Here is a 10771-nt window from a genome sequence, read left to right as displayed (position 1 = left end):
CCTCGGCTTGGGAAGTCTCTGAAAGTCCAGCTCAGATCCTCTGCGGCGCTGCCCTGCAGGGAAAGCCGCCTCCAGCCCATCTCTCAGGGGCGCGAGTGGAAGAACCACACTGCAGCAGAGGTAACAAGTACGGACCGCGGCCAAAGCGGGGGGGGGGGGGGGGGGGGGGGGGGGGCGCATCAGAAGGTAACGGGAGGACCGGGATCAAGAACGCGCAAAGCCATCTACGCCTGGCCTCCTTATCCTCCAACAGTGGCCCCAGTTATCTCCCCGAATCCCCTCCGCGGCTCAAGAAGTGACAGCCACGTGGACCGCGGGGAAATGGAATGCTGGCGTAGGAGGCGGGGCTGGAAGGGCGCCCGGGAGGTGAGGAAGGACCCGCGTACGCGCGCCCCGGCGCCGGGTGCCAGGCGACACCGCCGGGAGCGAGCACGCCCCTGACGTCACGCGCCTTTCGTCCAATGAGCACAGGCCGGAGGGAGTGTCGTTCCGCCCCCTCCGCCCCGCCGCCGCCGCCGCCACAGCAGCTGCCTCCAGGAGCGTCTGAGGAGTCGCGGGCCGCTGCAGGCTCAGGCGCCGCACCGCGCCTGCCGGAGCCGCCGGACGAGGCCCAGGGAGCCGCTCGCCCCAACCCCGCCGCCCGATGTCCTCAAGATGGAGGCAGCGGGGGCGGCGACGTGAAGAGAGCGGCGCTGTGGGCGCGGGAGCAGGGGCCCAGGCGGCCCGGGCGGAGGCGGTGCCGGGATGGGGCTGCTGCTCATGATTCTGGCGTCGGCCGTGCTGGGCTCATTCCTCACGCTCCTCACCCAGTTCTTGCTGCTGTACCGCAAACAGCCCGAGCCGCCGCCGGACGAGGCGGCCAGCGCGGGCGACGGCTTCCGCTACATCAAGCCGGTGCCGGGCCTGGCCCTGAGAGAGTACCTTTATGGCGGCGGCGGGGCTGAGGAGCCCTCCAGCGGGCCCCCCGAGGGCGGCGCGACCCCGGCCCCGGCCCCTGAGACCCCCGCCCCGCCGACGCGGGAGACTTGCTACTTCCTCAACGCCACCATCCTGTTCCTGTTCCGGGAGCTGCGGGACACCGCGCTGGCTCGCCGCTGGGTCACCAAGAAGATCAAGGTGGAGTTCGAGGAGCTGCTGCAGACCAAGACGGCCGGACGCCTGCTGGAGGGGCTGAGCCTGCGGGACGTGTTCCTGGGCGAGACCGTGCCCTTCATCAAGACCATCCGGCTCCTCCGGCCGGTGGTGCCCTCGGCCAGCGGAGAGTCGGACGGCCCCGAGGGGGAGACGCTGCCCGCCACCTCCCCCGAGGAGCTGGCCTTCGAGGCGGAGGTGGAGTACAACGGGGGCTTCCACCTGGCGATCGACGTGGACTTGGTCTTCGGCAAGTCCGCCTACCTGTTCGTCAAGCTGTCCCGAGTGGTGGGGAGGCTGCGCTTCGTCTTCACTCGCGTGCCCTTCACCCACTGGTTCTTCTCCTTCGTGGAGGACCCGCTGATCGACTTTGAGGTGCGCTCCCAGTTTGAAGGGCGGCCTATGCCCCAGCTCACCTCCATCATCGTCAACCAGCTCAAGAAAATCATTAAGCGCAAGCACACTCTCCCGAGTTACAAGATCAGGTGAGAGGGAGGGAGGTGGGGAAAAGATACCCCGCAAGCGCGGGGGCCTAGCTGCCGGGAATCCGGGCCTGGGCGCGATGCGGCTGCCTGCTTGGAATGGGAAGGGCAGAGGCTCATCCCCAGCCCCTGCTTTTCCGGGCGTCTCCCCAACCCTGGCCGGACAGGACCCTGGAGGAAGGCGAGTAGTGCACACATTCTTTGCTTCCAGAGGGCATCAGTATGAGCCAGAAGCCTTCTGGCGTGTTTGTGTGCACGCAGGGTGCTGTCAGCGTGGGTAGGAGCCGCATGTTGAAAATGGAAGGGCAGTACCCCTAATGCCCAGGAGTCGGCTTGGGGACTGGTGAGAAACTGTTCCTGTGTGTGGTTGCGGCATTGAGGGCGGTTTTGCAGCATCACCTTGACCACATTGAGAAATTGTTCCTGGACCCAAAGGACAGGCATGAGAAAGAAGTGTGCGGATAGCCCCAGGCTGTTACATTTTGCAACTGCAGGCCAGTTTTGCAGTGGCGCTTTGGCAACTTTCAGGGCAGACATGTAGTAGTGTCTGTTGTAAAGGAATACTTTCCCACAGCAAATTGAAAACCAGTTGGGAGCCTGTACATACCGTAGTTCTCTGTAGATTTTGTGTTAATGTCATCTTCCCCTTTGGGGTAGGTTCTGTAGCTCAGACCTAGATTCTGCTCCGAATGTGTCAACGCTGGCTGCAAGTTTCTCACAGGGTACTTGAGATCACCCGGCAGATGGAATTTTAATGATAGTGATTTTAACTTTTTAAAGCTCTGCTGTATGTGATAGCTTAATTTTACATAGTATACTGTTTTGATTAATGGGCAAGGGTTTTTTGTTTTTGGTGTTTTTTTTTTTAATATCATAGAAGTGGAAGGGGAAAGGAAGTTTTGTAGGGATAGAGGCTTCATCTACTTTCGTCTGACTTGTTGGAAGTGGAAAGGGTCATAGATGGCTGTTTCTTGGAAATCAGCTGAATTTTTCACGTCACTTTCCTCTAAATTTCTGTTCATTAAAACGTTTGACTCTTGGATTTTGTCCTTCCTTATAAAACTGTGTCAGTCTGGTATTTGCCTTACCTAGTGCCCTCTAGTTGCATATTTCTAGACCACTAATTTTCTACCAAAGTGTCAAGCAACAGTGACCCAGGTAATCCAGGGATATTTTGTTTGGGTTTGTGATGGATTATTGACTTGTGTATGTGGCAGATATGCCTTACTAATTATGTTTTGTTTAGGCTAATAGCATGGAGTTACAGCTTAAAACTGTTGAATGGCAGAAATTTATTTTATAATGGATATATTTCCATAGATTTGCAGAGAGTGGTGAACTGGTTGTTCACTGTGTTTGATTTCCCATTCTGTGAAGTAGAACATACTTTATGAAAACTACTCTTTAAGCTTTGGAATGTAAGTGACTAAATTATAAATGAGTTCTGGTATTTAACCAGTGAGATGTTTGTTTATAGCAGTGTGTTGCTAAGAAAGTAATGGAAAAAAGTTAACAGATTTTGTTAGGCTGCTGTTTTCTTGGTAACTTTCAGGTAATAAAATTTGACTAAGGTATTATTTGGGGGTTATTTGCAGAATAGCCAGTGGCAGTGAGGTTGCATATCATTTTGAGGGGTTTTTTGTTTTTGTTTTTTTTAATGTAGACTTGGAATTCAGTTAAATTGGAAGGAAATTATGAATAGCAGTTATGGAGACATTAGTAGGTTTTATTGCTTTGAAGGAACTTTATCATCTGTATCTTTGAATAGCATCACCATTTAAAGTCCGACAAAATTGCTTGCATTTACTATATCTGAAGGGATTTTTTTTAAAAACATAGCAGGTGTCTGGTTCCAGTTTTATTTTTTTTATTTATTTTTTAAAAAGATTTTATTTTTTATTTATTCGACAGAGATAGAGACAGCCAACGAGAGAGGGAACACAAGCAGGGGGAGTGGGATAGGAAGAAGCAGGCTCATAGCGGAGGAGCCTGATGTGGGGCTCGATCCCATAATGCCGGGATCACGCCCTGAGCCGAAGGCAGACGCTTAACCGCTGTGCCACCCAGGCGCCCCTGGTTCCAGTTTTAAACCTTACACATTAAACGGTCACCTCCAGAAATATACAGGTTTGTGCTCTTTATATTAGAGGGCGTTTCGGTGGTAAATCAGTAAATACTAACAGCTTATCACTTAATCTGCGAATGTTTGTTGTACACCTGCTGTGTGCTTATTATAGTTTAAGTGTTGGGGCTTCAGTACTGAACAGCCTCAACCATGTGGAGCCTAAAGTTTAATGAGAACTCAATTAGCAGTACTTAATATGATTTAACTAGAATGCGATTGATTGATGGAGGGCTGAAGTAACTAGGCAGCTGATTTTAGTTAAGTAAAAGAAAATAATAGAAGTGTAAGGATGAAATAGGTTGCTCCAGGAAGTGTTGAGTTCTCTTGTCTATGTAGCTGTTCTGCCAGAAGTATTTTAAGCTACTGATATTGTGGAGCGGATTCAGATTTCAGTTAAGAGAATGAGTTAAAGAACATTTAAGATGTATCACGATTCTCATAATGAGAATTAAAATAGCTATTGTTTACCCTTCTATATAGATGAAGGAGCAGTGCTCAGAGTGGTTAAATAACTTAAAGTCACACAGCTGTTCTGTAGTGAAGTACAGCCCTGATAAAGCCAGAGCTACCTTTTTTCCTTCAACTCTGTCATCTTGTTCTTAAGGTTTTGTTTTTTGTTTTTTAAAGTATGCTATCAATGTAACATATATATGGAGGTACCTTTGCAGATCAACTGAGAACTCTGAGAAGAGTGTACCTGAAGGTTTTTTTCTTAAATTGGAAATTTTGAGAGCAGATCCTTTAAAGGTTAAATCTTTGGTTGCTGCCCCACATAGTATTTCTTTTTTAATCCAGCAGATTTTGTTTCCAAATAGAAGGTCTGCTAGTTTAGCCTTTTTAGCCATCTAATCTACTTAGAGCTAAAGCAGTAAAGAAAATCGTATTGAGTCTTAGGATCCTTTGACACTTTAATTATCATATAACAGAAATACCTTGCCAATTCACATTGTTGTCACTTCTCCCACCCTTTATTTGTTTTTCCATTTCGTGTTGAAGTGAAGGTAGTCTGTGAAGAATGCCAGTTCCTAACGTCTCATCTAGAGATTCAAAGGAGTTCAAGTGGTTGCTTTCTAAGGATTGTGTTGATTAACATCTCATTTAACCCAAATAACATACTTTGTAAAACTTTATAACATTTTTTTAAATGAGGTATAATACATATACATTTTCTACATATTATAATTTAGTTTTACTAATGTAATTCTAAGTTCATCTCCCTCAAATGTTGTTTTGAATTTTTTCCTAAAGTATATACTTTAAAATAGTAAATTAAAGTCCTAGTATTGGGGGGGGGTACCAAGTTGTTGTTGTTGTTTTTAATTAACCCAAAAATTAGCCTTCAGGAAAGAAAGATTACCACTAATATTTGTGACTACATGGAGAATCCATCTTCATTGTGAAATCTAAGTTATAGTCCGGGGGAGTTTAGAATTTAGGAGTCGGATACTTGAGATTCTTGATGCTTCACTTTCTAGACTGTTACTGCTGTGTTTTAGCATTGGTTGCATACTGGAAGGCCAAATTCAGTTTGCAGGTACTTTTTATTCGGCCTCACGGTATTTTTTTTGTTGTTGTTTCTTAATTGCCAGTATTTAAAAAGGGAAGATTTTGCATGATTTGGATTTCTGGCTTCTCTTAGGAGACATTGGAAGATCTTGTTGCACCAGGCCTGCATTCCTTATAGCAATAACAGGATGGAGAGATAGGTCTGGTAGCAGCTGCAGGAAGTTCTTAGGCATAGTTTATAGTCCCCACCTACTTGCTAATGGTAGTTGTCTGGCCTAGCATGAATTTGAGATCCTTCCTAAATAGGGAGTAACACTGTTGCTAATCAGTGAAAATGGGAAGAATAAATAGCTGAATAGTAAAAGATGGTAATTATTAGCCTTCTTTAAATTTTATTATCTTTCAAGAGACTTTCATTGAGCAGTTTTATTTTATAAAAGACTTCGGTATAATGTTGAATTTTTAAAAAATCCCTTGAAACATTTTCCATTCTCAGTACAGTGATAGTAAGTACCTAGTGGCTGTTTTTCACTTGAGTGTGGTGGATTTTTGCTTTAGTGTGAAGTGGGTCATTAACTATGTAAGCGCATATTTCTCTGATCTACAAATAAGGAGACATCTACTTGTTGATATTTGAATTTGATGAATGCATGTGAAACAAATATCTGGGAAAAACTTCAGTCTTCAGGTTCATGTAATATCCTGTGAACATGTCTGTTTTTGTCATAACTGTTCTGTTCTTTTACTCCTAAAAAGCATTGTGCTATACATCTGTGGAAATTTTTCAAATACTCCTACCGACTAGAGGATCAAGGAAGACCACTGTCCCACCAAAGGCAAGGACTGAGCTGTATTTAGTTAGGTAGAGCTTTTTAGCGTTTTTTATTTACCTATATCTTCTCTAAGTATGCCATTAATTTCAGAGAACTAAATTAGGCTTGGTCTGGAAAGCCTCATGCTCTATAATGCAGTTTGTAATTGAATTGTTTTTTTTTTTGTTTTGTTTGGGTTTTTTTTTTTTTTTTTTTTTTTTTNTCTTCTGAGATGAGGAAGAAAAACATTTATTCTTACCATTACTTATAGCTTTTTCATTTTACTGATTATTTGAGGTAAAGTTTTTTTTTTTAAGATTTATTTATTTTAGAGAGAGTGTAAGCACATGAGTGGGAGGAGCAGAGGGAGAGGGAGAGAGAATCTCAAGCGCACTCCACGCAGAGCGCGAGCCCAACGCTTGATCTCATGACCCTGAGATCATGACCTGAGCTGAAACCAAGAGTCAGACACTTAACCAACCGCACCACCCAGGCACCCTGTAAAGATGGTTTGAATAATCATGTCTTTAAAACTTTCAAAGTAAACATACTGAAAGCTGACAAGATCATTTTCAAGTGTCATGTACTGTGTTTATTCACTTACTTTTCATACACTTTATATGGACAACTTTAAAAAAGTGTCTTAGGCTGAAAAATATTTTACAGTAGTTTCCAAAATCCTTAGTGATTGTAGGAATCAGTTAGTAGGAAATATAACCTTTGATACTTTGGGAGAGTACAGACAAGGACACTATTGTATCACTGTAGCTGTTCTGGAGTAGTATTAGTAGCTAATTTTTTTACCTCTTGTGCTTTGATTTTCCTGCTGCTCAAATGAATATCTATATAAACAGAATTGAAAGATCATTGTCTTAGATAAATATCATTTTAAAATACTTATTTTCTGTTAATAACTGTTTCCTGAAGACTAGCATACCTAGTGTTATGGTAGGTATGGTGAAGGATGAAAATGGTTATAGTGTAGTTCATGCTCTTAAGCTGGTTAGTCTTTCTGGAGAAAATAAAACAATTGAAGCTCATTATATTGGAACCTTGGATATATTTGAGACCTTCCGTTTTGTGAGGAACAGGAAGAGGAGATATCAGTATCTCTGCTGATGACTATGTTGTATAGTATTTTGTGACCTTAGGTCCTTGGGACACCTAAGTGTGCTCCCATTAGTGCTGGTTTTACTTCTTTCAAGGTGGATTTTCTTAAGCTTTTTTGAATTACTGCGATTTGGGCATTTCTAATACTTAGATGGAAAATAACATTGATAAATTAAATCTTTGTTCTAGAAATTGGATTCACACATAGAAGGGAGAAGAGTAATTATGAAGAGACTGTTAGATTCTCATGAGTTACGTGCATGTCTGCTGCCTGTCCAGGAAAACCCCAGTTAGTTCCTAGAAATAGCCAAAGCAGATCATTATAAAGTAGATTGTATGGGAGGAGCATACCTGCTGATCAAACACTTAATATTTATAAATATCACTAATGATTTATCATATGAGGCACAGGCAAGGATAATAAAATCAGTTTGCTAACTGTATGCCAGGGATTGTGTGGGCAGTTCTGTACACCTGCTGCCTCAGTAGTTAAAACTACTGTGTGAGAGAGTTTAGTATCTCATTTTCACAGATGTGGCAACTTGAGACTTAGACGGGGTTAGTGACTTTCTCAAAAAAAGACTCTGGACTCCCAAACCTCATGCTGTGTTATTTCTGTAGAGGTAAACCAACTGTTACTCTAAAACAAGCTGGTGTTAGTCCCTTCAGTTAAGAATGGTTTTTACATTTTTAAACTTTACATTTAAAGTTGCTCAAAGAAGAAGAATATGAGACAGATCATACGCACCCACAGATTCTAAAATACTTACTACTTGGCCCTTTGTAAAAAATTTGCTCTAAACGTTTAAACAAAAAAAAACCTAAAAAAACAAGATAAAAACTATGCTTAGGGGCGCCTGGGTGGCACAGCGGTTAAGCGTCTGCCTTCGGCTCAGGGCGTGATCCCAGCGTTATGGGATCGAGCCCCACGTCAGGCTCCTCTGCTATGAGCCTGCTTCTTCCTCTCCCGCTCCCCCTGCTTGTGTTCCCTCTCTCGCTGGCTGTCTCTATCTCTGTCAAATAAATAAATAAATAAAATCTTTAAAAAAAAAAAAAAAAACTATGCTTAAATGCCTACAAAAAAGGGAGCAGATGTACATATATGTTGAAAGGTACTTTTAAGCCTGTTTTTTGAGGGTTTTATCTTTTTGGATTTTGGAAAGCTAATGAAAACTGTGGCTCTCTGCAGAAAAATGCATAAACAAAATTTCATCTAATTTCATGAAATTTATAGTCCCCTCAAAACTTGTCTAGGGTGCTTAGACTCCAGGTTGAGTAATAAGCACAGACAGAAGGATACAACTTTGTTGCCATAAAACTAACATGGTTAAATATTAAGCACTTTAATAATTGTGTTGGCCTTCTTAGAAGCTATACAGGACTCATATGGCTCAGGCATTCCCAAAAAATCTCTAAGCAAGAGTAACCAGTCTCTCTCCCCCCCCCTCCCCGCCCTTAATAAGATTCTCTATAACAGTCTGAGGCTTTTTGAATCAGTTGTTCAGTAAGAATATTTGCATATAAAGTTAGAGTTCCTTCCACTCAATACCATGTTTAGAAGTTAAATATTGACCTGACATTTCTTCCTATCAAATTCTCTATTTTCTCAGAACAGTGTCACCAGGAAACAAGTGCTATTAAATCCCTTTGTTCCATTTCTAGAGTCATAGGACCTCCCGACACTGGGCATGGCATCAGAGCACATACCTCACTGAAAGTCGTAAAGCAACTACCTTGTTATTAGTACAAATTTTACAGAAGTTTAGTTCGAAAATGTTTCTTGCCAAATTGCTTAGACTTGCATAAAACTACATACTTAGTGTACTTGTACCAGAGAAAATGGAGGAGTACGTGTTAATTATTTCAGATGAGTGGAACTGCAGGTGCTAAAGAGACTGTCACTCCTATTGGAATTATCATATTCTTTTGGGTTGAGGCTATAGAGGAGTATTTAAATTGTCCATTCCAGTCAGTAGAGCTTTGGGGTAGACTTTAGCACTCTCCCAAGCAAGAGCCCTTGAACAAGAGGCCTTATCTTCCCTAGTCTCAATTTCCGTATCTGTAAATTGGAAATGGAAATCATATCCATCTAATTGGAGGTATTAAATGTCACATATATGATATCCATTGAATAAACATATCTTCCCTTTAGTAACTAATTGAATATACACATTTATTGAATATCCTACATCTGTCAGACATTTTACTCAAGATATGTCAGACATTTGCTAGGTGACACATTAAACTTGTTGACCCTTTTAAAGGAATGATAAGCTCATTGTAAAAATTCACATAGAAAATATGAAATATCAAAGGGGAAAACCTACTGTAATATCTTAAAATGGTTAAATTCAGGGACTATTCTTCTATACTTTTTCTTAAGTATATTCTAATTTTTTATTAATAAAAACAGGATCATCCCATTCTTAGCATCTTGCCCTTTTTTTTTTTAACTTTATCTTGGCTTTTCTAAATATACCTACTTCATTTGTTTTAACAGGTTCTTAGAATTACATTGTTCAGAAGTACTGTAAGTGAACCAATTCCTTATTGATTTTTTTCATTTTTCTAACTACTATAAATAATGATACCATAAACATCCTTCTACCTATATCTTTGTAGATATTAGGTTTTTTTCTTCCAGTGTTTCTTCAGGCTGTTTTTTTGGTTTTTGTTTGCTATAGTTTTTGCAAATGCTCAGATAGTATTTAGGAACATAAAGAAGTTGAAAATGTACTTCTCTCCCTTTTAATTTCATCCCCCAATATAGTCCATGCTAAGTTTGGTGTGTACACCTGACTCTCTGCTCAGACACATACTCAGGCCTCTTGCCTGCTGAGGAGGTTCCTCTCTCTCCCTCTCCTCCTCCTTCTCCTATCATCTCTCCCTCTTTCCTTAACAGTAAAATGGGGGAGTATATTATAAATGTGACCCTGCAGATTGGTTTGTAAGAGTAATACAGATATCCCTCCTGGCAGTTTGTATGGGTCAAACTCATTCACCACTTTTTTTCACTCCTGGCTGCATCTCCAGCTTTGACCTTATCTTCTATAACTCTTCCTTTCGCTTAGTCTGTTCCAGCCTCCTGGCTGTTCTCACATTCCATGCATGTGACCATCACAAGGGCTTTCCTAGTTTTTCTTTAGGAATGTTTTTCCCACAGATAGCCAAAGAGCTCACACCGTCATTTTTCATGTCCCTGCTGAAATACCATCTTTTGACTATCCTATATGAAAAAGCACGTTAGCCCTTTAAATGCCGGAACTATTTTTTTGTATAAACTTTTTATTGACATATATATGTGTGCATATGTGTGTCTGTGCCTGTGTAGATAGAAACTGCCCAAATCCTAAGTGGATGATTGATATATTTTCACAAAGTGAACTCAGCTATGTAACTGAAGTGCTGGAATTTTGAATTCCGTCTAACGAGCTCTGTATTCTTTGAATTTCATAAACAGAGGTACAGAACATATTTTAACCTTTTCTTTAAATGATGGAAGGTCGTTATTATAAACACAGGCTGCTGATACGTAACCTAATTCTGATTGTAAAATCACTATTGAAGAGGAGTGCCTCCTCCCTTTCTTTACACACACACACACA

The 10771-nt window shown here is 42.1% G+C and overlaps 1 protein-coding gene across 1 annotated transcript in view; it reads left to right on the top strand.

Moving 5' to 3' along the window:
- Positions 1-349: 349 nt before the first annotated feature.
- The window catches only part of PDZD8 (PDZ domain containing 8), an 82826-nt gene continuing 72404 nt past the window's right edge, over positions 350-10771 (top strand). Inside the window, 1 exon segment of the mRNA XM_034663339.1 lies at positions 350-1616. Within this exon segment, the coding sequence (XP_034519230.1) occupies positions 745-1616 (872 nt within the window). The 5' untranslated portion in view covers positions 350-744.

Source organism: Ailuropoda melanoleuca, chromosome 6, assembly GCF_002007445.2.
Source record: "Ailuropoda melanoleuca isolate Jingjing chromosome 6, ASM200744v2, whole genome shotgun sequence".
In the NCBI taxonomy this organism is placed as follows: Eukaryota; Metazoa; Chordata; class Mammalia; order Carnivora; family Ursidae; genus Ailuropoda; species Ailuropoda melanoleuca.
The sequence above is the reverse complement of the archived record's forward strand: the minus strand, read 5'-3'. Positions and strand labels throughout refer to the sequence as shown.